This window comes from Macaca nemestrina, chromosome 12 (assembly GCF_043159975.1).
Source record: "Macaca nemestrina isolate mMacNem1 chromosome 12, mMacNem.hap1, whole genome shotgun sequence".
In the NCBI taxonomy this organism is placed as follows: Eukaryota; Metazoa; Chordata; class Mammalia; order Primates; family Cercopithecidae; genus Macaca; species Macaca nemestrina.
This window is the reverse complement of record NC_092136.1, coordinates 7,269,941-7,297,647: the sequence shown is the minus strand read 5'-3', so window position 1 is coordinate 7,297,647 and position 27,707 is coordinate 7,269,941. Positions and strand designations below refer to the sequence as shown.

General features: G+C 48.9%; 2 protein-coding genes across 8 annotated transcripts in view; one reads left to right on the top strand and one right to left on the bottom strand.

Moving 5' to 3' along the window:
• Positions 1–5,669: 5,669 nt before the first annotated feature.
• Positions 5,670–17,382, bottom strand: LOC105469665 (translation initiation factor IF-2). Of its 5 annotated transcripts, none has more exons than XM_071074203.1 (3): positions 15,807–17,382; positions 13,188–13,400; positions 5,670–11,261 (listed from the first exon to the last, which is right to left on the bottom strand). In XM_071074203.1, the coding sequence occupies exon 1, from the start codon at positions 16,914–16,916 to the stop codon at positions 16,257–16,259; it is 660 nt and encodes a 219-aa protein (XP_070930304.1). In that variant the 5' UTR covers positions 16,917–17,382; the 3' UTR covers positions 5,670–11,261; positions 13,188–13,400; positions 15,807–16,256. The 5 variants fall into 5 exon arrangements, with proteins under 5 accessions (XP_070930304.1, XP_070930303.1, XP_070930302.1 ...); XM_071074202.1 differs by lacking the exon at positions 13,188–13,400 and having other exon boundaries at positions 5,670–7,481; positions 8,201–11,261; XM_071074201.1 differs by lacking the exon at positions 13,188–13,400 and having other exon boundaries at positions 15,807–15,934; positions 16,028–17,382.
• Positions 17,383–17,708: 326 nt separating this feature from the next.
• Positions 17,709–27,707, top strand: part of LOC105469666 (lysine demethylase 2A) — a 154,138-nt gene continuing 144,139 nt past the window's right edge. Inside the window, exons 1-3 of one of the 3 annotated variants that reach the window (XM_071074199.1) lie at positions 17,709–17,727; positions 18,434–18,613; positions 19,791–19,915. In XM_071074199.1, the coding sequence (XP_070930300.1) occupies positions 19,874–19,915 (42 nt within the window). In that variant the 5' untranslated portion in view covers positions 17,709–17,727; positions 18,434–18,613; positions 19,791–19,873. Of the gene's footprint in view, positions 17,728–17,797; positions 18,614–19,790; positions 19,916–27,707 lie in introns of those variants that run through there. The other 2 variants (XM_011721003.2, XM_011721004.3) reach the window with 2 other exon arrangements.

Genomic DNA, 27,707 nt, shown 5'->3' with positions numbered 1-27,707 from the left:
CTTAATTTTTTGTATTTTTAGCACAGATAGGGTTTCACCGGGTTAGCCAGGATGGTCTCCATCTCCTGACCTCGTGATCCGCCCGCCTCAGTCTCCCAAAGTGCTGGGATTACAGGCGTAAGCCAGCACACCCAGCAAGACTAGATAATTTATAAAGAATAGAAATTTGGCCTGGCGTGGTGGCTCATGCCTGTAATCCCGGCACTTTGGGAGGCTGAGGTGGGCAGATCACCAGGTCAGGAGATCGAGACCATCCTGGCTAACACAGTGGAACCCCGTCTCTACTAAAAATACAAAAAATTAGCCGGGCCTGTTGGCGGGCGCCTGTAGTCCCAGCTACTCGGGAGGCTGAGGCAGGAGAATGGCGTGAACCTGGGAGGGGGAGCTTGCAGTGAGCTGAGATCCGGCCACTGCATTCCAGCCTGGGTGACAGAGCGAGACTCCGTCTCAAAAAAAAAAAAAAAAAAAGAAATTTATAGCCAGGAATAGTGGCATGTGCCTATAGTCCCAGTTACTCAGGAGGCTGAGGTGGGAAGATCCCTTGAGCCTAGGAGTTCGAGACTAGTCTGGCTGACATAGTGAACTCTCATAGTTCTGGAGGCTGAGAAGTCCAAGATCAAGGCACTGGCGTCTGGTAAGGGCCTTCATACTGCATTGTCACATGGCAGAAGAGCAGAAGACAGTGAACCTGCGCTCTCTCTCTCTTTTTTTTTTTTAAGGCGGAATTTCACTCCGTCACCCGTGCTGGAGTGCAATGGTGCGATCTCAGCTCACTGCAACCTTCCCCTCCTGGGTTCACGCGATTCTCCTGCCTCAGCCTCCCAAGTAGCTGGGATTACAGGCAACCATCACCACGCCCACCTAATTTTTGTAGTTTTTAGTAGAGACGGGGTTTCTCCATGTTGGCCAGGCTGATCTTGAACTCCTGACCTCAAGTGATCCACCCACCTCAGCCTCCCAAAGTGCTAGGATTACAGGTGTGAGCCACCAGACCCAGACCCCACTCTCTTTTACAGCAACATTAATCCACTCCTGAGGGCCCAAGTCCTCATGACCTAAACACCTCCCATTAGGCCCCACTCCAAAACTGTCGCACTGAGGATTGTTTCCAACATATAAACTGTGAGGAACACATTTAGACCATAGCAACTCCCAAGAATATTCCAGGGGTTTTCAAGCCTAAAATCTCTCAATCTCCTGCACCTACATCTTCAAAATCATCAACCTACACACAGCCCTGGCAACCTCTCCCCGGGGTCAGAAGAAGACGTGTCCTCACCCTGCGGAAGTTACCTCAGGCCAGCTGGCTCTTCTGGCTGCTGCAGCACCAAGCACCTCTCGCTCTATCCCTTCTCTCTCGTTTCCAGTTTCTAGGCCCACTCTCGCACACCCCTGTCTCTACTGACATCTTCTTGCGGGCCACACACAAACTCTTTATGTTCCCACTACAACCTCCCATCCTGTCTTTCCTCTGCTAGAACTTCTCTCCACAGCCAGCTCTTGAAAGAAGGATGCATGGCCGGGCATGGTGGCTCATGACTGTAATCCCAGCACATTGGCAGGTCGAGGCGGGTGGATCATGAGGTCAGGAGATGGAGACCATCCTGGCTAACATGGTGAAACACTGTCTCTACTAAAATACAAAAAACTAGCAGCGTGTGGTGGTGCGCGCCTGTAGTCCCAGCTACTCAGGAAGCTGAGGAAGGGGAATCGCTTGACCCAGCAGACGGAGGTTGCAGTGAGCCAAGATCACGCCATTGCACCCCTGTCTAAAAGAAAGAAAGAAGGATGCACACTTGCCTTCATTCTCCTCATGTCGACTCCCTCACCCCCAACTTCACTGACACAGCTGTCAAAGGTCACTGGTGATGTCATAATGGTTGCATCCAAGGGGGGTCTTCCAGCTTCATCTTCCTCTCTGACTCCTCTCCTCTGCACTCTCCTCCCTGCCGCCTCCACTCTTCCTCTCTCTTACCCATCTGGTCTTTCCTTCTCAGCTGCTTTCACAGGCTCTGCTTTCTCTCCTGGCTACTTCATATATCCATTCATTTTTCAAGCAGTTACTGGGCACCTACAGTGGGGCTGGGCACAGTGCTCCCTGATGCCCAGTCCCTGGGATCCCTGGGATTCTGGTTTCCTTCCATACCCTTTCTCTCTCTCCATTTTTTTTTTTTTTTTTTTTTGAGATGGAGTCTCGCTCTGTCGCCCAGGCTGGAGTGCAGTGGTGTGCTGCGATCTTGGCTCACTGCAAGCTCCACCTCCCGGGTTCACGCCATTCTCCTGCCTCAGCCTCCCGAGTAGCTGGGATTACAGGCACCCGCCACCACGCCCAGTAATTTTTTTTCTATTTTTAGTAGAGACAGGGTTTCACTGTGTTAACCAGGAGGGTTGCGATCTCCTGACCTCGTGATCAGCCCATTTCAGCCTCCCAAAGTGCGGGGATTATAGGAGTGAGCCACTGCGCCCGGCCCCCTTTCTCTTTTTTTTGAGACAGAATCTTGCTTTGTCGCCCAGGCTGGAGTGCAGTGGCTCACTCTCAGCTCACTGCAACCCACCCCTTCCCGGTTCAGGTGATTCTTCTGCCTTAGCCTCCTGAGTAGCTGGGTATACAGGAGCACCATGATGCTAGCTAATTTTTGTATTTTTAGTAGAGACGGGGTTTTGCCATGTTGGCCAGTGTGGTCTTGAACTCCTAACCTCAAGTGATCCTCCCGTCTCAGCCTCCCAAAGTGCTGAGATTACAGGCATGAGCCACCATGCCCGGCCTTCCATGCCCTTTCCATGGGCCACCTTATTCCTCCCACAACCTGGATCTGGCACTGTGGATACCCAGACCTCTGACTCCAGCGTGCACCGCTCCCCTCCATCCCAGGCCTCATAAAGCCAGCAGCAGGGGTCTTAGAGCTTCTCAGACTCAGCCTGTGCAAATGTGACCCTGTCTCTCTTGGCCCGACCCATTGCTTCTCCTGTATTTCCCATTTGAGGGGATGGCATGGTGGATCAGTCAAGACACACACACACAGCAGACATCCACGACCCTCCTCCTGCACATCCAACGTGTGCCCACGTCCTGTCGAATGCTGCTCCTCCTATACCTCTCAGCTCTCCTCTCCATACTGCCTCAGGCCATGTCCTTCTCACATGGGGAAGATAAAACACCTTAATTATCTCAAAAGCATCTCCTTTTTTATCAGAGTTCTTTCTGAAACATAAACTTGACCTTAACATTTCCCTACTTGTATGATCACCATGGGTTGCTCCTGCCTTGAGAGTACACTCCTGGCTTGCCACAAGCCTTGTGTGACTTGGCCAGCCACTCTGTGACTTCATCTCACACCATTTTCCACCTTGGCGACTTTGCCCCAGACGCTCCGGCCACTGCTGTTTGAGTACACCAACACCCGTTCCCGTTCCCATGGAAGGTCTTTGCTCAAGCTCTACCCTCTACCTGGGAGGTTCTTTTTTGCTGTACAATTCCAGTATCACCTCCTCAGAAGAGCTGTCCCAATTTCCCTTTTTTTTTTTTTTTTGAGACGGAGTCTCACTCTGTTGCCCAGGCTGGAGTGCAGTAGCACGATCTCACTACAGCCTCCACCTCCCGGGTTCAAGCAATTCTCATGCCTCAGCTTCCTGAGTAGGTGGGACCCCTTTCATTTTCTGAAAGTGTCTCAGTGTAGAGACTAATTTCTTTGCTCACCTGACTTGCCCCCTGACAATGTGGCCTCATGTCACTCACCTTGCAATCCCAGTGCCCTGCACAAGTAGGTGCTCTTTCTAGGGAAGGAAGGAATACATGAACATTTGATCTGATGGTTAGAAAATGCCATCAATTTGGGGAATAGCAGAAAGTACTGGACTAGCTATCAGAAGACATGGCTTATAGTTCTAATTTCTTTTTTTTTTTTTTTTTTGGAGACGGAGTCTTGCTTTGTTGCCCAGGCTGGAGTGTAGTGGCCGGATCTCAGCTCACTGCAAGCTCCGCCTGCCGGGTTCACGCCATTCTCCTGCCTCAGCCTCCCCAGTAGCTGGGACTACAGGCGCCCGCCACCTCGCCCGGCTAGTTTTTTGTATTTTTTAGTAGAGACGGGGTTTCACCATGTTAGCCAGGATGGTCTCGATCTCCTGACCTCGTGATCCACCCGTCTCGGCCTCCCAAAGTGCTGGGATTACAGGCTTAAGCCACCGCGCCCGGCCTATAGTTCTAATTTCATCACTAAACTAGCTGCATGACCTTGGCCAAGCTGCTTAACATCTTTGGGCCTCAAACTGCCAGTTTTTAATTGAGCAAGTAGGATTAAATGACCTCTGCCCCCCATGCTACCTCTAAGATTCTGTGATTCAGAGTTATTCCCTTAATAGACGAGGACCTTGAAGACCCTAAATGGAAGTAGTTAGTATAGCACTGAGTACACACACTGGGAAGCCCTGGAAGACCGACAGTGTTGCTGCTGCTCTTGAAGCTGTGCAGGAACCATCTTCACTTTTCCCTCTGCCAGCACTGTCATGCTGCTGTCTCTGTGGTTAATATGCACGGTGCTGCTTTTTATTTATTTATTTATTTTTGTTTTTTGTTTCTCTCTCCAATTAAACTGTAAGCTTCTTGAGGATAGGCTCCAAGTCTTGTTTTAAATCTTGAGGCCCTTTAAGTTAAGTTAGAACCTGGCATATGTTTTGTGGTTGACAATAATGGTCATACGGAGATCCAATCAAATCAAATGTTAGACAGTGGGTGGCAGGTTTAATCAGAAATACACCAGAAAAGGCCAGGTACGGTGGCTCATGTCTGTAATCCCAGCACTTTGGGAGGCTGAGGAGAGCAGATCATTTGAGGTCAGGAGTTTGACACTCACCTGGCCAACACAGTGAAACCGCGTCTCTACTAAAAATACAAAAATTACCCGGGTGTGGTGGGGGGGCGCCTGTAATCCCAGCTACTTGGGAGGCTGAGGCAGGAGAATCACTTAAACCTGGGAGGTGGAGGTTGCAGTGAGCCGAGATCGCGCCACTGCACTCCAGCCTGAGTGACAAAACGAGACTCCATCTCAAAAAAAAAAAAAGAGGCCAGGCGCAGTGACTGTAATCCCAGCACTTTGGGAGGCCAAGGTGGGTAGATCACCTGAGATCAGGAGTTCAAAACCAGCCTGGCTAACATGGTGAAACCCCATCTCTACTAAAAATACAAAATTAGCCAGGTGTGGTGGTGTGTGCCTGTAATTCCACCTACTCAGGAGGCTGAAGCAGGAGAATCGCTTGAATCCAGGAGGCAGAGGTTGCAGTGAGCCAAGATTGCGCCACTGTACTCCACCTTGGGTAACAAGAGCGAAACTCTGTCACACGCGCGCGCACACACACACACACACAAAAGAAAGAAAAAAAGCACGCCTGTAATCCCAGCGCTTTGGGAGGCCGAGGCGGGCGGATCACAAGGTCAGGAGATCGAGACCACGGTGAAACCCTGTCTCTACTAAAAATACAAAAAATTAGTCGGGCGCGGTTGTGGGCGCCTGTAGTCCCAGCTACTCGGGAGGCTGAGGCAGGAGAATGGCGTGAACCCGGGAGGCGGAGCTTGCAGTGAGCCGAGATCGCGCCACTGCACTCCAGCCTGGGCGACAGAGCAAGACTCCGTCTCAAAAAAAAAAAAAAAAAAAAAAGAAGATAAAAGAAAAGAAAATACAGTGAAAATTATGGGCATTGTCCTATCAAGAGCATCACAATTATATACCTACGCCTCTGTATTAAGGAGCAACTTAAATACATATGGAGGCCGGGTGCAGTGGCTCACGCCTGTAATCCTAGCACTTTGGGAAGTTGAGGTGGGTGGATCACCTAAGGTGAAGAGTTTGAGACCAGTCTGGCCAAAAGACATGGTAAAACCCTGTCTCTACTAAAAATATAAAAATTAGCTGGGCGTGGTGGCACGTGCTTGTAATCCCAGCTACTCTGGAGGCTAAGGCAGGAGAATTGCTTGAACCTAGGAGATGGAGGTTGCAGTGAGTTGATATTGCACCACTGCACTCCAGCCTGGGCGACAGAGTGAGTAAGACTCTGTCCAAAAAAAAAAAAAAAGAAAGAAATATGGTCCCATCAAGAGGCACAAGGAAAAGGAAGCCACTGAGGATTCCATATTATGTTCTGGCAAGTCAGAACTGCATATTCCATTTGTTCACTTTTCTAAATTCATTGACAAGAAAAATGCATAAAGTACATTATAGGATATATTACATGAGTAGTAAATAGTAAAATGAAATATAAAATACTGCCAGTGGTGGGCATGGCAGTTCATGCCTGTAATCCCAACACTTTGTGAGTTTGAGACCAGCCTGGGCAACATAGTGACACCACATCTCTACAAAAAATACAAAATTGGCTGGGTGTGGTGGCTCATGCCTGTAATCCCAGCACTTTGGGAGGCCGAGGCAGGTGGATCACTTGAGGTCAGGAGTTTGAAACCAGCCTAGGCAACATGGTGAAACCCCGTCTCTACTAAAAACACAAAGAAAATTAGCCAGGTGTGGTGGTGCATGCCTGTAATCCCAGCTACTTGAGAGGGTGAGGCAGGACAATTGCTTGAACCCAGGAGGCGGAGGTTGCAGTGAGCAGAGATTGTGCCATTGCACTCCAGCCTGAGTGATAGAGCAAGACTCCATCTCAAAAAAAAAAAAAAATTTGCTGTGCATGGTGGTGTGTACCTGTAGTCCCAGCTACTGGGAAGGCTGAGGTGGCAGGATGGCTTAAGCCCAGAAGGCAGAGGTTTCGGTGAGTTGAGATTGTGCCACTGCACTCCAGCCTGGGTGACAGAGTGACACTCCGTCTCCAAAACAAAAAAAAACAACAACAAAAAAAGAAAATACTGAATACAGCTGGGCATGGTGGCTCACTCCTGTAATCTCAGCACATTGGGAGGATGAGGTGTGGAGGTCAGGTGGCCTCACTTGAGGCCAGGGGTTTTGAGATCGGCTTGGGGTAACACATGGAGAACACATCTCTGCAAAAATTTTAAAAATATTTTAAAAATCAGGCATGTGACGGCCGGGCGCGGTGGCTCAAGCCTGTAATCCCAGCACTTTGGGAGGCCGAGGCGGGTGGATCACGAGGTCAGGAGATCGAGACCATCCTGGCTAACATGGTGAAACCCCATCTCTACTAAAAATACAGAAAACTAGCCGGGCGTGGTGGCGGGTGCCTGTAGTCCCAGCTACTTGGAGGCTGAGGCGGGAGAATGGCGTGAACCCGGGAGGTGGAGCTTGCAGTGAGCCGAGATCGCGCCACTGCACTCCAGCCTGGGCGACAGAACGAGACTCCGTCTCAAAAAAAAAAAAAAAAAAAAAAAATCAGGCATGTGGTGGCACATGCCTGTAGTCCCAGCTACTGGGGAGGTTGAGGTGGGAGGATCGCTTGCGCCCAGGAGGTCGAGGCTGCAGTGAGCTGTGATCGTGCCAGTGCATTCCAGCCTGCCTGGGTGACAGAAGGAGAGACCTTGTCTAAAAAAAAAAAAAAGAAAGAAATGTAAAATACTAAGACATATTATAGAAACTACCAACATTTACACAAAGCATAAACCTTCACCCATGGAAACATATACACTAAAAACATATCAGGCCAGGCACGGTGGCTCATTCCTGTAAACCCAAGCCAGCCTTTGGAAGGCTGAGGCAGGAGGATCCCATGAGGCCAGGAGTTCGAGACTAGTCTGGGCAACACAGTGAGACCCCCATCTCTACAAAAAATTTAAAATTGGCTAGGGGGCCGGGCGCAGTGGCTCACGCCTGTAGTCCCAGAACTTTGGGTGGCCAAGGCGGGGGGATCACTTCAGGTGAGGAGATTGAGACCATCCTGGCCAACATGGTAAAATCCCATCTCTACTGAAAATATAAAAATTAGCCAGGCATGGTGGCGCTCGCCTATAATCCCAGCTACTTGGGAGGCCAAGGCAGGAGAACCTTGTGAACCCAGGAAGCAGAGGTTGCAGTGAGCTGAGATTGCACTTACGCACTCCAGCCTGGGCGACAGAGTGAGGCTCCATCTCAAAAAATAACAGTAATAAAAATAAAAAATAAAAAAACAAAAATGAAATAGACAGATGGGTAAATCCTGTCATCAGCTCCAGTAATAAAGGAGTAAGGTATAGATGTAGGGTCTCCAACATTTCTTCTACCAATAACATTATGCAGGAATAGAAAGTTAACGATATGGAGCTCACCAATAGGAAGATAATTTGATCAGCAGTAGAAGCAGATCTAGAAATTATGACCAAATCAAAACATGAACTCTAAGCTGTGGCAAATCAAGTATAATTGTAAAAATATATATAACATGAAAATCTTACCTTAAACTCAGTCAAGTCAATATTTTCTTACAGTCTCCTAGAGAGTGTGAAAATAGATTTAGCCAGAAAGAAGGTAAAGACTAAATACACTTCAGAGTTTAAATATTTAGCAAGCATTTTTTTGGGGAAAAAACAACATTGTCATTTTAAAGTTATACTTTTTAAATACAATGTACATTATAATTAAAGAGACATCATGAAAAATAATTGATTGGAGATATTAAGCTTATAATATCACATCAAAAGCTGCACTCCTGTCTGGGCGTGGTGGCTCACGCCTATAATCCAAGCACTTTGAGAGGCCAAGGTGGGCAGAACACTTGAGGTCAGGAGTTTGAGATCAGCCTGGCCAACATGGTGAAACCCTGTTTCTACTAAAAATACAAAAATTAGCCGGGTGTGGTGGCGGGCACCCGTAATCCCTGCTACTTGGGAGGTTAAGGCAGGAGAATCGCTTGAACCCAGGAGGCAGAGGTTGCAGTGAGCCAAGATTGCTCCACTGCACTCCAGCCTAGGCAACAGAGCAAGACCTTGTCTCAAAAACAAACAAACAAACAAACAAACCCCCAAAAAACAGCCGGGTGCAGTGGCTTATCCCTGTAATCCCAGCACTTTGGGAGGCCGAGGTGGGTGGATCAACTAAGGTCAGGAGTTCAGTACCAGCCTGGCCAACATGGTGAAACCCTGTCTCTACTGAAAATACAAAAATGAGCCAGACATGGTGGTGGGTGCCTGTAGTCCCAGCTACTCGGGAGGCTGAGGCAGGAGAATCGCTTGAACCTGGGAGGCAGAGATTGCAGTGAGCTGGATCATGCCACTGCACTCCAGCCTGGGCAACAGAGCAATACTCCATCTCAAAAAAAAAAAAAAAAAAAGGCTGGGCGTGGTGGCTCATGCCTGTAATCCCAAGATTTTGGCAGGCTGAGGTGGGTGGATCACCTGAGGTCAGGAGTTCAAGACCAGCCTGACCAACATGGAGAAACCCTGTCTCTATTAAAAATACAAAAAATTAGCTGGGCGTGGTGGCAGGCACCTGTAATCCTAGCTACTCGGGAGGCTGAGGCAAGACAATCACTTGAACCCGGGAGGCGGAGGTTGTAGTGAGCCGAGATCACGCCAATGCACTCCAGCCTGAGTAACAGAACGAGACTCTGTCTCAAAATAAATAAAAAAATAAATAAAATAAAATATAAAATAAAATAAAATAAAGTAAAATAAAATAAAGATAACCTCCTGGCCAGGTGCAGAGGCTCATGCCTGTAATCCCAGCACTTTGGGAGGCAGGCCAATTTCTTGAGACCAGGATTTGGAGACCAGCCAGGGCAACAGGGCAACGACCCATCTCTACTAAAAATCCAAATACAAAAACTAGTCAAGTGTGGTGGCGTGTGCCTGTGGTCCCAGCTATTCAGGAGGCTGAGGTAGGAAGACTGATCATCTGAGCCTAGGAGGTGGAGAGTGCAGTGAGCTGAGAGTGCACCACTGCACTCCAGCCTGGGTGCCAGAGCGAGACCTTGTCTAAAAACAAAACAAACAAACAAAAAAGTTGCACTCTAACATGGACTCTAAAGTCGACATCTTGAACTGGAGACAGTAGAGGTAAGTGGAGCTCAAAGACAAAATCACAAGAGGAGCTGGAATAAAAACAGAGTGAAGAACTTGGCCTAACATTCACATACCTCCTAGCTTGGTTTGCAGTAGTACAGGATTTGGTTTCTATCACTTCTATTCCAGCTGCAATGACAGCTGCAGGAACAGTTTCTCTGGAACGATTACTATTGCATCAACCTTCTCTGCTCCAGAACATATGTGCCTCTCTTACTCTCACAAATCCAAGCTTCTCTGCAGGACTCAATGCTCTCCAGCCTTCATACTCCTTCCCTCAAAAGCAACACTGCACTACTTTATTGGCCAATTCAATAAATATGAAGGAATGAGTGCCAACTATGCCTGGCACTGTTCTAGGCATTGGGGAATCCAGCAATGAACAAAACTTCCTGCCCCACGGGGCTTATATCCAATTGCAATTTGAAGACCAGTTCTTATGGTCTAAATTATCTTTCAGCAATTCACTGGAATGATGATTATTCTCTGAGTATGTCACATCTTTATGGTGTCCTTTCTTCAATATGAAGTCTTCGAAGGTAAAAGCCAAGGCTTCTAATTTTTCAAACCTCCTTTCTCTATCCAAGCACTTAATTTAGCATTGGGCACAGTGTACTCAGTAAGTACCCAAATCCTACATGTAGGAGAAAAATAAAATGGAGAATGTATTGTACACTTAAAACTTTGTTAAAACAGTAAATCTCACATCAAGTGTTCTTACCACAATAAAATAAAAATAAATTTAAAAATAGGAGAACTGGCTGGGTGCAGTGGCTCATGCTTGTAATCCCAGGCACTTTGGGAAGTCAAAGCAGGAGTATCACATGAGGCCAGTAGTTCGAGACCAGCCGGGCAACATAGTGAGACCCTGTTTCTATGAAAAAAATTTAACAAGTAAAAATATTTTAAAAAATAGGAAAATCAGAAATCCTTTTTTTCTTTCTTTCTTTTTTTTTTTTTTTTTGAGATGGAAGTTTCACTCTTGTTGTCCAGGCTGGAATGCAATAGTGCAATCTTGGGTCACTGCAACCTCTGGCTCCCGGGTTCAAGCGATTCTCCTGCCTCAGCCTCCCAAGTAGCTGGGATTACAGGCATGAGCCACCATGCCCAGCTAATTTTGTATTTTTAGTAGAGACGGGGTTTCTCCATTTTGATCAGGCTGGTCTCGAACTCCTGACTTCAGGTGATCTGCCCACCTTGGTCTCCCAAAGTGCTGGGATTACAGGCATGAGCCGCTGCGCAAGGCCTCAGAAATCCTTTCTAAAATAAGTTGTCTTCTAGTTTCCAAAGGGTATTCATGTCCATTAGTCCATTTCACTCCACAACAATCCTAGGAGAAAACAGGGCAGGAGTCACTACTTCTGTTTTATTTATATATATGTTATACATATGTTTTAAATATATACGTTTTATATATTATATATATTTAAATACATATATATATAGGTTTTTTTTTGAGACAGAGTCTTGCTCTGTTGCCCAGGCTAGAGTGCAGTGGCATGATCTTGGCTCGCTGCAACCTCCACCCACCTCCCAGGCTCAAGTGATTCTCCTGCCTCAGCCTCCCGAGTAGCTGGGAATACAGGCATGTGCCACCGCACCCAGCTATTTTTTGTATTTTTAGTAGAGATGGGGTTTCACAATGTTGCCCAGGCTGGTCTTGAACTCCTGACCTCAGGTGATCCGCCTGCCTTGGTCTCCCAAAGTGCTGGGATTACAGGTGTAAACCACCGCGCCCGGCCTACTCTGTTTTATTAAAGAGAACTGAAGTTCTGACGGGCTCAGAACCTCTCACAAAGTGGCTGAAGGAACACCAGCTTTAGCAGAAACTGACGAAAGGTAGTGAATGCCCTTGAAGAAGATAAACAAAGATCAGTCTCACTGGGAGGGGCTAAACAGGCCTAAGTGCTTAAGCATTTGGTCCTTTGGGGAAATGGCTGGAGCCCTGCATGACCGTCACCACCAACCCAAGCTGGGAAGCTAGTGCAAGGTCGCAAAGAGACCCTGAAACCCCAGGGTGCCAGAAACTGCCCCCAGCAAGCAGGTGTAGCTGACACACAGGCTCCGCATCTTTGAGCTCCACGCCCAGGCACAGCAGGAAGTCCCACCCTTTTAGAAGTGAGAAGTGAGGGTGGCCTGGCCCCAAAGCAAAGCTAAGGCTGCTGAAGAACAGGTGGGTCTCAGACACTGCTGCAGTTGCCCCAACAGCCAAAGTTCACCCCAGCACTCAGGAGCAGTGGGTCTGCACAGCTGATGGTCACATACCTGGAAAAGCTGGCAGCAAGGAAGCACGGGGCCAGGGAGGGTGGTGGTCCCATGGTCCCAAGGAAAGGGTCAGCCACGTTCCATGCAAGAACCTCATGCGACATCCATGTCTGATGATCCAAGAATCTGCAGGGCATTTCTGCCTTTCATTTTTCTTCCCTGATCAATTCAGATTCAACTTCCAAACTTAAAAGAAAACTTTTGGCCAGGCATGACAGCTCACGCCTGTAATCCCAGCACTTTGGGAGGCCGAGGCGGGTGGATCACGAAGTCAGGAAATTGAGGAGACCATCCTGCCTAACACGGTGAAACCCCATCTCTACTAAAAATACAAAAAAATTAGCCGGGCGCGGTTGTGGGCGCCTGTAGTCCCAGCTACTCGGGAGGCTGAGACAGGAGAATGGCGTGAACCCTGGAGGCGGAGCTTGCAGTGAGCCGAGATCGCACCACTGCACTCCAGCCTGGGCGACAGAGTGAGACTCCGTCTCAAAAAAAAAAAAAAAAAAAAAGAAAAAAGAAAAAAAGAAGACTTTCTATCATCACCCCCCAACACCATTTAACCCTAGGAGTTTTTTTCTTTCTTTTTTTTTTTTCCTGGGGTTGGGGGCGGGTGGAGGGATATGTTCAGGAAATGGTTAAGTAACACAGAGAGCATGGGATTGAGGTGATTAAGGGCACCGAATGGATTCTAAAGGAAAGTGGGCAAGCCATTCAGTCAGATGATACTGGGCCAGGAGAGAGAGAATGAACATGGAGGACGGGGTGGGCCAAATGACAGAAAGAAGGCTGGAGAGAAAGAGACTTCAGGAGGTAGGTGATGATGAGAAAGAGGCAGCTGGAGTCACGGAAGAGGGAGGGAAAAATAAAAAGTGGAGACACCAGGGTTGGGGGTTGGGGAGAGAAACCAGGAGTTAGGATAGGTAAGAGGGCCCGGTGCGGTGGTTCATGCCTGTAATCCCAGCACTTTGGGAGGCTGAGGGGCGCAGATCACCTGAGATAGGGAGTTTGAGACCAGCCTGGCCAACATGGTGAAACCCTGTCTCTACTAAAAACACAAAAATTAGCCAGGCATGGTGGTGGGTGCTTGTAATCCCAACTTCTCAGGAAGCTGAGGCAGGAGAATTGCTTGAACCCGGGAGATGGATGTTGCGGCGAGCCAAGATCATGCCATTGCACTCCAGGCTGGGTGACACAGCAAGACTGTCTAAAAATAAAAAAATTTAAAAAAATTAAAAAAGGGAGGGGGAAGAGAATCGAGGAATAAGTCATCACACTTAAGGTCTATGCAAACTCTTGACTCACATGAAAACTTCAAGTTTCTTAAATATTGAATCATCTTTACCTAAAACCTTCCCTTCTTTTTTTTTTTTTTTTAGAGATAGGGTCTCACTGTCACTCAGGCTGAAGTGCAGTGGCATAGTCATAGTTCATTGTAACCTCCAACTCCTGGACTCTAGCAATCCTCCACCTCAGCCTCTTTTTTTGTTTTTGATTTGTTTTGTTTTGTTTTGTTTTGAGACAGAGTCTCCCCATGTTGCCCAGGCTAGAGTACAATGGCGTGATCTTGGCTCCCTGCAACCTCGGCCTCCCGGGTTCAAACGGTTCTTCCTGCCTCAGCCTCCCGAGTAGCTGGGATTACAGGCACGTACCACCACACCCAGCTATTTTTTGTATTTGTAGTAGAGACGAGGTTTCACCACATTGGCCAGGCTGGTCTCAAACTTTTGACCTCATGATCCGCTTGCCTCGGCCTCCCAAAGTGTTGGGATTACAGGTGTGAGCCACGGCACCCGGCCAAAGCTTTTTAACCACTGGTTATGCTACCTCCTGGGGAATCTTCACAACCAACTTCTCTATTTCAGTTTAGACCTACACTGTTTGGGACATCTTTACTTCCTCCTTAACATTTAAGGATAAACTGGAAATAGTTTAGCTTAACCAGACTAAAGAGTTCTCTTTTCGCACCGTAAAGTCTCCCAAAAGAAATGGGTGAGCCAGGCGTGGTGGCGGACACCTGTAATCCCAGCTACTTGGAGGTTGAGGTGGGAGAATTGCTTGAACCCAGGAGGTGAAGGTTGCAGTGAGCCGAGATTGAGCCACTGCACTCCAGCCTGGGCAACAAGAGCAAAACTCCATCCGAAAAAAAAGAAAAGAAAAGAAAATAAGAGAAAAGAAAAGGGTGACTGGATTTTGACTCTCAGCATTTGTTGGGTCTTAGCTTTGCTCAAAAAGGCAGGGATTTATTAATATCTTATTAAGGTACCAATTTATTTCAGCCAGGGACCCTGTTCTCAGTGCCTCTAGAATGCATTTTTATTTCCTTTTTCCCATATACCATTGTCAGGGTTGAAGCCATAGAGTTCACAGTTCTGGTGGCCTTCTTGGGGAATCCCCCAAGCTCTATTCTCCCTGCAAATGGCTGTTTTAGACCAATGCAGTGAGCCTCACAGATCTGTCTTTGCCAATCAGAGCCACTGTGATGGTGGGAGGAATCACCAGCCATCTGTCTATCTCTTATCTCACCCTGCATATCTGCTCTGGAATATTAACAAAGCCTGCCTGTGGAGAAACCATTGTGTATATCTGTTTAAATGTCCCATTCCCCCAACGCAGACTAGTTAACAAATGGTTTTCTACTGGAAAAGAGCTGGCTGCAATCTGACAAATCTTGCTCTACTTGCAGTCCCATTCAAAATAAGTACTACTATTACTGTTCTAGAGCCTTTTTTTGAGGGGGGGGGGAGGGGGTGGAGTCTTGCTCTGTAGCCCAAACTGGGTGCATTAGCGCCATCTCGGCTCACTGCAACCTCCACCTCCTGCATTCAAGTGATTCTCCTGCCTCAGCCTCCCAAGTAACTGGGATTATAGGCATGCACCACCATGCCCAGCTAATTTTGTTTTTGTTTTTGTTTTTTTAGTAGAGCCGGGGTTTTGCCATGTTGGCCAGGCTGGTCTTGAACGCCTGACCTCAGGTGATCCACCTGCCTTGGCTTCCCAAAGTTCTGGGATTACAGGTGTAAGCCACTGTGCCCAGCCTGGTCTAAAGCCTTTCTAGGTTTCCTTCCAGCATGCCCACATGAGTTAAACTTGGAGGTATCTGTTCGCCAAGGGTGTGCAACTTACCTTGAGGGTTAATTACTTAAGGGGGTCTGAATGTTAAGAAAAAGGGCAAGACCAAGTTGAGCTACTCCTAGAGACTTTCTCTTTTCCGCCAAGTATTCCCTGGGTTATAAGGGTGAGTAGGAAGGAAATAAAGCTGTTTATTTTGCAAATAGCAACAAGGCCCAACACTTAATCTGACAATGGCAAAAGCTTTCTCTCCTGCTTAAAAAACAAACGAAACAAGCTGCTAACTTTTCCTATACCTACAGAGAGCCAGATGCCTATGGGACCATATCTGGTAGCACCAGTGTGAGAGACTGCTGCTTTTAAAATATATTTTACCACTGTCGGAAAGATTTAAAGAGACTTTAGATCTGATACAGTTTCTGTGATTATCTATTTTGTATCAGTGCTCTGAAAATCTAAGAAGTCTGAACAAAACTGGTATCAAAATAAAGAATATTTCCCAGTGACTAGAATGCAAGAGGATGATATCTTATTAACAAACCTTTTTAGCTGTTTGTGAGATGTTTCAGTCGGCTGTTGGAGTAATTATGCAAGCTCTTTAACCTTTCTATACTTCAGTTGTCTATCTTTAAAATGGATATAGCGCTAACAGGCACTTCAGCTTGTCTCCTAAGGATGTTGTGAAACAAAGCAGAGAATGTCTGTACAAACTCCCCAAGTTCTGCATGCAGAAAAACCTTCTGTGGTAATAAATAATAATACCTTGCACTGACGTAGCGCTTTTACCTTGGAGTTCAAGCCTTGATAGAATTAGAAGGTATCATTATTTTAATTGTCTCGCTAACGTCCTCCTGAAAGGGTTGATGGCTGTTTATGCAGGTTACATGATTCACTCCATGCCCTACCTCTCTGCTCCATTCCCTGCTTCCAGGAGTCAGAACCTGAAGAGTGGGAAACCAAGGCAGGGAGAAAAAGATTTGTGTGACACCGCTCAACAAGGGCGTAGTGGAGCCAGTAGTGCCAACCCCGATGTGTAACGCCCCAGCCACCATCCTTTGTGGGATTTAGAATTTAAACGGGCCCCAGAGCAAGAGATTGGCTGGGGAAATGCCCGGATCGCGGCTGGGCTGCTCGCATGGCATTGCTCGGGTACCTCCGGCCGGGCTCCGTCGACGTTCGGAGCCTGCTGGCCCGTCGGACAGCTGTCGGGCTGCAGGAGCCGGTCCGTGGGCAGGGCCGGCGCAGCTCGGGCGGCCGCTGCCCCGTCGCTGACCCCCGCGCGAAGCTGCGCGCACCAAGAGGAGACATCTTCCCGGTCGGGCCTCCCGCGCCCGCCACGGCCCGGGGCGGCAGGGTCGGGCCGGGGGCCGGGGGCGGCCCGCGCACCCCTCCGTGGGGGGCGCCCCGACTCGCCGGGGGCGGGGTCACGTCCCACCCGGGCCGCCGGGGGCACCGGCGCGGCGGAAAGCTGAGCGTGGCCGAGGAGCGGGGGCTTCCTGGGCCACCTCGCCAGGCGCCTCCGGCCGGCGGTGGGCGCGCCGGCCGCCGCCGCCCCCGGGCCGTCGCGGAGACCGTTCCTGCGCCTGGTACCTGTGGACGCCCTTGTTAAGCGCCTGCAGCTCCCCCAGGGAGCCGAGCCCAGGACAGACATGCTACTCCTGTTTCCTGCCCCTTCGGAGCGACGAGCAGTGGGTGAGGCGGGGCCAGGCCGCTGCACCGAGGAGCCCCCGGGCCCAGGGCGGACGGGCCCCGTGGCGGCGGCGCCGGGGCCTGCCTAGGGATGGCGGGCAGGCCGGCCTCGGCCCACCGGCCGGCACGCGAAGGGAAGGCAGCCGGCGGCCATGCACCCCTTCCCTGCGCCCTCTCGCCCTGGGCAGGCCTGAGCCGGGAGCCCAGGTCGCGCAGGCCCAGCCCGGCGACCTGACCCCGGGAGACCCTGCTTTGAGGCGGGCATCGGTTGCCCTGGCCCAGGCCTCCCGGCCCTCAGGTTGTGTGACTGTGACGGGCCGCCTGGGGCCGAGGGCGGTTGAAGGGGAAGGGGGCGCATGTCTCTCACTGCTTGGGGGGGTGATATGCTTTGTAGGGGGTCGGGGGGGTCACCACCCTCCCAAGGGGGGTGGGGGAGGGCGACCGGCGCAGCTGGCCGCGAGGGGCGGGGTCACAGAGGCGAAGTGTGTGTGAGGGTGCGTGGGGGGAGGGCGCGCGGAGGAGGATCGGTGCCCTTCGCGCAGGCGCGAGCAGCCGGCCGGGCCCGAGCCCTGGAAGAACGCCGACGGGGAGCGGGGGCGGCGGGCCGGCGGGAGGGCGGGCGGGCGGCCTGACGCGAGGGGGCGCAGGGAGCCGCGTCGGCGTCGCGGGGCGCGGGCGATTCGAGGCCGACGCATCCGCGCGTGCGCGCGCCGGCGGTGTGTCCGCGTTAGAGGGGAGTGACGCGTGCGCGTTCACGCGCGCCCGGGAGAGCGGTAAGAAGCGCAGGGAGGCCTGAAGGGGGTGGGGGGTGGAGAGGCGAGCTGGAGGAGGGGTGGGGAGGTGGCGCCTGCGCAGTGCGCCTCGGAGGAGCTGTGTGTATGTGAGAGTCTGACGGGTTCAAAATGGCGGCTGCTGCTTCAGCGGCTCCTCCTGTGTGAGGGAAACAACACCCCTCCCCGGCAGCGGCGGCGGCGGCTCGCGGAGCACCTTCCCAGCGGCTGGGCCTGTCGCCGCTCTGTCTTTCCTGGGCAGGGGGCGCTCCGGAAGGAGGGGCAACGCCAGGGGGCCCATCCCCCGGAATCCCTCCTCTGCGACTGGGGAGTAGCCAGGGGGCTCGTCCCGCAGCGCGGAGCCGGAGCTGAGGGGGAGACGCGAGGGGAGCCAGGGCCCCCAACCCGGCGTGCCGCGCCGCTCCCGCCCTGTCCGCCCCCCGGGGCCGGGGCCCGCGTTCCGGGGGGCCGGGGCGGCGCGGGGAGCCTCGGGCCGGCCGGTCTCAGCTGATCGGCCGCTGCTCCCGGAGGCGACCAGCCCCTGCTGGCCGAGGGCACGGCGAGGAGGGCGCTCCCTGCGGCCGGGGCCGGCCCGGGGCTCGGGCCCGGGCTGCTGACCACTGGCCCGGGGGAGGCGGGGGCGCCCCGGGCTCGGCGCCGAGGGGTCGCGCTCGCCTCTCCTGACGCCTCCGACTCCCGGTCTCCAAAGCCAGAAGAGGAGGTTTGATTCAGCAACTGTTTGCTCCCTTTTCCTGGTCGCTCTGACCCTCTCTGGATACTGGGTTGATCCACGGAAAAACCGAAGACGACGTTTGGGATTTAATTATTCCTCTCAGCTTTGGAATCTTTTACTTCTCACTTGGACAGGAACTCAAGAGCAGAATCTCCGGTGAGTTTCCCCCTCCCCCCTCATTTGGAAGTTTGGTTGACTGTGTTATCCAAAGACTGAATGTAAAGTTTCTATTTCTTTTTCCCATGGGTGAACCATTGAAACGCCTTTTCCTGGGGGAGCCCAGCGACATTCGCCCTTTTTCCTCTCCGGCCCTGGCTGCTCCAAGCCCGGGTGGTCGTCGCCCAGGGGGTGCAAGCACGGTTTCCCTCCGGACTTGGGGCCAGGGCTTCCTCCGGGAGGGCTCTGCCACCAGCTGCTCTCGCAAACTGTGTCATCGGGTCCTCTGGTCTCGTAGCAGTTTTGAAAGGATGCTGTTAACGTGGCTGTAATGTAGTGACAAAAACGGGGGGAACCTGCGTTCTCAATGGAAGCCATTATCCACGAGAATATTTAGAAAAAAGGAAACCCTTTCTTGGTATTGCCGATTGACCGTCGCGCCGGCCGGTCTTTTATTGCATTTTTGGACAAGATGTATTTTCCTCGTATCCATAGATGCGATCGTTTGTTTTATTACTTTATCCAAAAAGATCAGATGGAATTTTGGTCCTTGATTTGCGCCTCTGAAATTTGTTTCGGAGTTGTGCACATCTTGTGTTGGGGTGGAGGGTAGATTTGAGAATGAAAAGACCCGGGGAGTCTAGAAAGGAAGGCGACGATTGTGCACGGCCTTACAGGAGGGGTATGGGAAATTGTTTTGGGGTCATTTAAATCCTAATTTCTTGTCCTCTTTTTACATAGTCTGCCCTTCTTTCCTTTAGTTTCTGATTACTGGTGAGAGAGAACTAATTTGGTTAGGATTGGGATTAGTTCAGTGGTGTTTCACCTGGTCAGCTCTCTAGAGATAAAAGTCCTGAGCTTTTTTTTTCTTGCTGATGCTGTCACGAAGGGGATCCTTGCTAGTGGCAATCCTGTGAGGAGAAACTAGTGGTGTGGCCCATCCACAAGGAACTGAAACCAACATCTCGTTTCGTCTAGGCCTCCGACAGTTGTAATGTGATTAATGTTGAACAAGACATGGAACCACTTGCCCAAAAGCAGAAAGGTCCCAAACTCATGAAGAGGAACCTGATTTTTCAGAGAACCTTTAACAGTTACCTTAAATACTCCTTTCCGTGAACAGAAAGCACAAGTTTGAGAATGAGTTCTCATTTATGCTTGTATCATTATTCTTTAGTGTTGCAATCTGGTTCCTAAGGAGGAAGAGGAAGGCAGCCCTGGAGTGGTTTCTTTACAGTAATTTCAACAGAAGAGTGAGAGATGGAACCCGAAGAAGAAAGGATTCGTTACAGCCAGAGATTGGTTAGTATTTTCTCCCCCCACCACACCCTCCAGTTTTGAAGTAGGATAACTGTTTTGTTTCCATTTGTGAATATACTGTGAATCTGTGATTAAAACTTTTCAGGTGACTTTTCTGTGCACCAGAGGAGGGGGAAAGGTGTATTAATATTGAATTTGGCTTTTGGCCAAAAATATTTTATGTTTTATATATTTATCCTGTTTGGAAATGGAGTTCTATGTAGCCTTTAGCTTTTATAGAAACCATTGTATACCCAAGGATTTTGTGGATTACAATGTGACAAAGATTCCTAATTTTACAATACTGACGTTGTAATACACCTGATTAAGTTAGATTATAAATTTTGGGGGCAAAGCTGTTTGAGGAAGGATAGTTGAATACATTTTTTAAGATTTGATTTGTGACTTTGAGCTGGGGAGTAGAACTATGAATTATTCTCTTTTGTTTTATAAATTAACACTTTGGTAGCTTTGAAGGGTTGTTGGGATTGATTGAAGACAGGTAGAATCCTGGATGCTGATAAAGTTCTGTGTTTTGGGAGAAATGTATGAGATGTTGTTGAAAGAAATTTTAGACATGATTTGAAAGGATTAGCTTATATCTGTATACGAACACTTGGATCCTTTAAGCCATGTTTTCCTCTTAAGGTTTCCCTATTGGAGTTTAAGAATTCAATTTTTGTTTTTCTTAGCCAAAGAGAGCTTTATTAATAGTCTCACAGTATTAATAAAAACTTGAATTTGTGTTTGAAGAGTGGGCAATGAGGAAAGCCACAGAATTGTATGTAGTATGTGAAATTTGCTGAACTGAAAGGCCTAGAAGATTACTAAAGGAATTTATGGTGGTTTTATTTGGCTCTGCATTTTAGATTGAATTTAGGAGAAAACGAATGGTTCTCCAATACATTTTCTAGTGATCCTTACTCTTTTTGAGAAAAGACTTATTATTTATTTTTATTGAGATCGAGTCTTACTCTATCGCCCAGGCTTGGAGTGCAGCAGCGTGGTCTGAGCTCACCGCAACCTCCGCCTCCCGGGTTCAAGTGATCCTCCTGCCTCAGCCTCCGAAGTAGCTGGGACTGTAGTTACAGGCCACCACGCCCAGCTAATTTTTGTATTTTTAGTAGAGAATGGAGTTTTACCATGTTGGCCAGGAAGATCTTGATCTCCTGACCTCGTGATCCACCCGTCTTGGCCTCCCAAAGTGCTGGGATTACAGACGTGAGCCACCGTACCTGGCCATGGCCTGTTTTTTATTTTTATTTATTTATTTTTATTTTTATATTGATTGATTGATTGATTCATTGATTGAGGCAGGGTCTGGCTCTGTTGCCCAGGCTGGAGTGCAGTGGCGCGATCTCTGCTCACTGCAAGCTCTGCCTCCCGGGTTCACGCCATTCTCCTGCCTCAGCCTCCTGAGTAGCCAGGACTATTGCGCCCGGCTAATTTTTTGTACTTTTAGTGGAGACGGGGTTTCACCATGTTAGGCAGGATGGTCTCGATCTCCTGACCTTGTGATCTGCCCACCTCGGCCTCCCGAAGTGCTGGGATTACAGGCGTGAGCCACCGTGCCCGGCCTTTTATTTTTATTTTCATAGACAGGATCTTGCTCTGCCCAGGGTGAAGTTCAGTGGTGTGATTATAACTCACTGTAGTCTAAAATTCTTGGGCTCAAGCAATCTTCCATTCCAGCCTCCTGAGTAGCTGGGACTACAGTCATGTGCCACCATGCCAGGCTAATTTTCAGATTTTTTTTTTTTTTTTCTTAGAGACGGGGTCTTGCTATGTTGCCCATGCTAGTCTTGAACTCCTGGCCTTAAGCAATCCTCCCACCTTGGCATCACAAAGTGCTGGGATTACAAGCGTGAGCCACAGTACCTGGCATATTTATTTATTTGTTTTGTGACTGCTAGAAAGGCTTGGTGTATATTGGGAAGTATATATTCAGCATGCATATATTCCGGTGAGCCTAATTTCAGAGATTTGTCTCGTTCCCAATTCATGTGTTGAGATTATAATTCTTCATCTCTAACTTTGTAGAAATTAAGCGTATCCATAGTGCAATATTGTATCATTGTGATATATATATATTTTACATTTCTTGAATTAAACTTTTCTTTGGGAACAGAAAAAGAGACGATGCCATAAAACTCCTTTCCCAGGTAGTTATTGCTATATGGAATTCACTTTTATCATGTCAAGTTGTTAGGTAGATATCTAAGGGATTTTGCAGTCCAGACTTTAAAGGAAGAGCCTTTCTAGCAAGCAAAACTTTTCACTTTTTTTTTTGAGACGGAGTTTCACTCTTGTCACCCAGACTGGTGTCCATTGGCACTATCTCTGCTTACTACGACCTCTTCCTCCTGGGTTCAAGTGATTCTCCTGTCTCAGCCTCCAGAGTAGCTGAGATTACAGGTGCCTACCACCACACCTGGCTGATTTTTGTATTTTTAGTAAAGGCAGGGTTTCACCTTGTTGGCCAGGCTGGTCTCGAACTCCTGACCTCTAGTGATCCGCCTGCCTCAGCCTCCCGAAGTGCTGGGATTACAGGCATGAGCCACTGCGCCCGGACTTTTGGGTTTTGTTGTTTGTTTGTTTTGAGAACGAGTCTTACTCTGTTGCACAGGCTGGAGTGCAGTGGCACTATCGGGGCTCACTTACAACCTCTGGCTCCCAGGTTCAGGTGATTCTTCTGCCTCAGCATCCCGAGTAGCTGGGACTACAGGTGCCTGCCACTACACCCAGATAATTTTTGTATTTTTAGTAAAGATGGAATTTCACCATGTTGGCCAGGCTGGTCTCGAACTCCTGACCTCAAATGATCCACCCACATCGGCCTCCCAAATTGCTGGGATTACAGGTGTGAGCCACTGTGCCTGGCTTCACTTATTTTATTTTATTTTATTTTATTTTATTGAGACAGAGTCTCACTCTCGCCCAGAGTGCAATGGCGCGATCTTGGCTCACTGCAACCTCTGCCTCCCGGGTTCAAACGAGTCTCCTGCCTCAGCTTCCCAAGTAGCTGCGATTACAGGCGCCTGCCACCATACCCGGCTAATTTTTTTGTATTTTTAGTTGAGACGGGGTTTCACTACATTGGCCAGGCTGGTTTCGAACTCCTGACCTCAGGTGATCTACCCACTTCAGCCTCCCAAAGTGCTGGGATTACAGGTGTAAGCCACTGCACCTGGCCCACTTTTTTTTTTTTTTTTTTAAAAAAAAAAACAAGGTAGGGAGGTATAGTGGGAAGGAGAGACAAGTACTCTTGACTTTTGTCTTGGCAAGATTTTTTTTTTTCTTTTTTTCTTTAAGTTGTAAGGTGATTGCTACCTGTTGCATACATTAATCCTTAACTAGCATATGTTTTCTTTTGTTTAATGTGCTATCTTAGCAGTGTTTGTGTAAGAGGGCACATTATATATTTGGAGGGAACTTTCTTTTTCTTTTTTTTTTTTTTTTTTGAGACGGAGTTTTGCTCTGTGGCCCAGGCTGGAGTGCAGTGGCGCGATCTCAGCTCACTGCAAGCTCCACCTCCCGGGTTCACACCATTCTCTTGCCTCAGCCTGAGTAGCTAGTACTACAGGCACCCGCTGCCACGCCTGGCTAGTTTTTTGTTTTTTATATTTTTTAGTAGAGGCAGGGTTTCACCATGTTAGCCAGGATGGTCTCAATGTCCTGACCTCGTGGTCCGCCTGCCTCGGCCTCCCAAAATGGTGGAATTACAGGCGTGAGCCACTGCGCCTGGCCTGGAGGGAACTTTCTTATTTGTTGTTTTTTTTTTTGAGACGGAGTCTCACTCTGTCGCCCAGGCTGGAGTGCATGGCCGGATCTCAGCTCACTGCAAGCTCCGCCTCCCGGGTTTACACCATTCTCCTGCCTCAGCCTCCCGAGTAGCTGGGACTACAGGTGCCCGCCACCTCGCCCGGCTAGTTTTTTGTATTTTTTTTTAGTAGAGACGGGGTTTCACCGTGTTAGCCTGGATGGTCTCGATCTCCTGACCTCGTGATCCGCCCGTCTCGGCCTCCCAAAGTGCTGGGATTACAGGCTTGAGCCACCGCGCCCGGCCTTCTTATTTGTTTTTTTTTTTTTTTTTTTTCCTTTTTTTGAGATAGGGTCTGTCTTTGTCGCCCAGTCTAGAGTGCAGTGGCGTGACCACAGGGCATAGAAGCCTCAACATCCTGGTCTCAAGTGATCTTCCCACGTCAGCTTCCCAGGTAGCTAGGACTACAACCCTGTGCCACCATGCCTTGCTAATTTTTGTATTTTTTGTAGAGGTAGGGTTTTGCCATGTTCTGAAGGCTAGTCTTGAACTTCTGGGCTCAAACGATCTGCCCACCTTGGCCTCCCAACAAGTCATTTTTGGAAAAAAAAATCAGAAATAACTAGTTAAGGGCTGGGTGTGGTGACTCACGCCTATAATCCCATCACTTTGGGAGGCCTAGGTGGGAGGATCACCTGAGGTCAAGAGTTTGAAACCAGCCTGGCCAACATGGTGAAACCCCATCTCTACTAAAAATACAAAAATTAGCTGGGCACTGGGGGTGGTGGTTCGTGCCTGTAATCCTAGCTACTGGGGAGGCTGAGGCAGGAGAATTGCTTGAACTTGGGAGGTGGAGGTTGCACTGAGCTGAGATTGCGCCACTGCACTCCAGCCTGGGTGACAGTGAGACTCCATCTCAAAAAAAAAAAAAAAAATTAGCCGGGCATGGTGTAGGGTGCCTATAATCCCAGCTACTCAGGAGGCTGAGTCAGGAGAATCACTTGAACCTGAGAGGCAGAGGTTGCAGTGAACCGAGATCACACCATTGCACTCTGCCCTGGGTGACTGAGCAAGACTCCGCCTCAAAAAAAAAAAAAAAAAAAAAAAAAAGGCCAAGGGCCCTGTCTCATGCCTGTAATCCCAGAACTTTGGGAGGCTGAGGCGGGCCCATCACCTGAGGTTGGGAGATTGAGACCCGCCTGACACAACATGGAGAAACCCCTTCTCTCCTGAAAATACAAAATTAACCGAGTGTGGTGGTGCATGCCTGTAATCCCAGCTACTAAGGAGGCTGAGGCAGGAGAATCACTTGAACCCACGAGACAGGTTGCGCTGAGCCAAGATCATGCTGTTGTACTCCAGCCTGGGGAACCAGAGCAAAACTCCATTTAAAAAAAAAAAAAAAGGAATAACTAGTTTTAAAAAATTGTTTTTTGCCAGTTATGGTGACTCACACCTATACTCCCAGCACTTTGGGAGGCCGGGGAGGGAGGATTACTTGAGTGCAGGAGTTCGAGACCAGTCTGGGCAACATAGACCCCCATTTCTCACACAAAGATTGTTTTTTGGCTGGGCGCGGTTGCTCAGGCCTGTAATCCCAGCAGTTTGGGAGGCCGAGGTGGGTGGATCACTTGAGGTCAGGAGTTTGAGACCAGCCTGACCAACAAGGTGAAACCCTGTCTCTACTAAAAATACAAAAATTAGCCGGGCGTGGTGGCAAGCACCCGTGGTCCCAGCTACTCAGGAGGCTGAGACAGGAGAATTGCTTGAACCCAGGAGGTGGAGGTTGCAGTGAGCTGAGATGGCACCACTGCACTCCAACCTGGGCGACAGAGCGAGACTCTGTCTCAAAAAAAAAAAAAAAAAAGAAAAAAAAAAGGGTTGTTTTTCCAAGCTTCGTTATTTACCTATTACATGTGGAAAAGAAATGCGCCTTTGAAGATGGTGTATATGTGTAGATTTGGAACGTAAGCTACACTTTCTGGAACTAGAATATTTTACATTGTTGGAGTTGTACAGCTAGGAATTGACAAGGGTGTATAAACAATGGCTTCTCTTAAACAAGACTTAATTTTTTTTTTTTTTTTTTTTGAGAGGGAGTCTGGCTCTGTCGCCCAGGCTGGAGTGCAATGGCCGGATCTCAGCTCACTGCAAGCTCCGCCTCCCGGGTTCACGCCATTCTCCTGCCTCAGCCTCCCGAGTAGCTGGGACTACAGGCGCCCGCCACCTCGCCCGCCTAGTTTTTTTTTGTATTTTTTAGTAGAGATGGGGTTTCACCGTGTTAGCCAGGATGGTCTTGATCTCCTGACCTCGTGATCCGCCCGTCTCGGCCTCCCAAAGTGCTGGGATTACAGGCTTGAGCCACCGTGCCCGGCCAAGACTTAATTTTTTTTTAGGTAATGAAAATATTAGTACTTTTGTATATAGATTGCCAGAACAAAGCCAGATCTCTGAGGCGAGTTTGTATACCTGAGGAGGTACTCAAGTGGGAGGGATAGAAGCTTCCTTTTGATGCCGGGGTGGGTTGTTCTGAGGTAACAATGATTTATTTCTGTATTTCTTTTTTTTTTTGGAGACAGGGTGTTACTCTGTTGCACAGGCTAGAGTGCAGTGGCGTGATCATAGCTCATTGTAGCTTCAACCGCCTGGCTCAAGTGATCCTCCCATCTCAACATGGGACTGTAGCTGGGACTACAGGCATGTGCCACCATACCTGGCTAATTTTTAATTTTTTCTGTAAAGGCAGGCTCTCCCTGCTCAGGCTGTTCAGGCTGGTCTGGTTTTTTTTGCTCAGTCTGGTCTTGAACTCCCAGACTCAAGTGATCCACCTTGGCTTCCCAAAGTGCTGGGATTACAGGTGTGAGCCACTATGCCTGGTGTGCTTGTCAATCTTGATGAAATTGAGAGCTTTTAGCACTTTCGTCTAGCAAAAAAAATAAAAAACAAATGGAGAGCTTTTCTAAAAGATGTTATTATATTATCACATATTCAATCCTGTTAACTCGTCTTACATATAATTCTCTATGAAATAGCTAAATCATTTATCTGTTGCAAGGAACTGGGGCCGCTGAAACTCTGGTAATAGTCCCACCTTTCCTTGGGTTACCCTTGAAAGTGTCTCCCCAAATTCAGCAGCGATTACCAGATTATCTTTTTTTAAATTTAATTTTTTTTTTTTTTTTTGAGGTGGAGTTTTGCTCTTGTTGCCCAGGCTGTAGTGCAATGGTGCAATCTGGGCTCACCGCAACCTCCCCCTCCCGGGTTCAAGCGATTCTCCTGCTTCAGCCTCCAAGTAGCTGGGATTACAGGCATGCATCACTGTGCCCGGCTAATTTTGTATTTTAAGTAGATATGGGGTTTCACGACGTTAGCCGGGCTGGTTTCAAACTCCTGACCTCAGGCGATCTGTCCTCCTGGGCCTCCCAAAGTGCTGGGATTACAGGCGTGAGCTACCATGCCTGGCCCTTTTTTTTTTTTTCTTTTCTATACGGGGTCTTACTCTGTTACCCAGGCTAGAGTGCAATGGCACTACCACTGCAGCATCAGCCTCCCCAGGTGATCCTCTTACCTCAGTCTCCTGAGTGGCTTGGACCACAGATACATGCCACCACACCTGGCTTATTTTTAAAATCTTTCTAGAGACAGGTTTTCACTTGTTGCCCAGGCTGGTCTTGAACTCCTGGGCTTAGGTGATCCTCTCTCCTGCCTGGAGGCCTCTCCAGCCTCCCCAGGTCTTGGGATTATAAGTGTGAGCCACTGTACCTGGTCCCCCTTCCCACTCTGAGGTCTTTTTGACTGGGAATGGACTAAGTAAAATAGAATATTTATTTTAAGCCTTTTTTTTTTCTAGTAGGAAAGTATAACGTTAACTAGAAAAAATTATATGTGGTCTACATTGTTGAATTAGTTTATTTCTAATTATTTTATGAGGTTTAGTCTTTAGTCTGTGTTGGTAGAGAGCACACTGGTCTCATTGTTGCGGCCTCCCTCCTAATAAATGTAGGAAAAACTTGACCATTTTTGAGTGATTCAAAA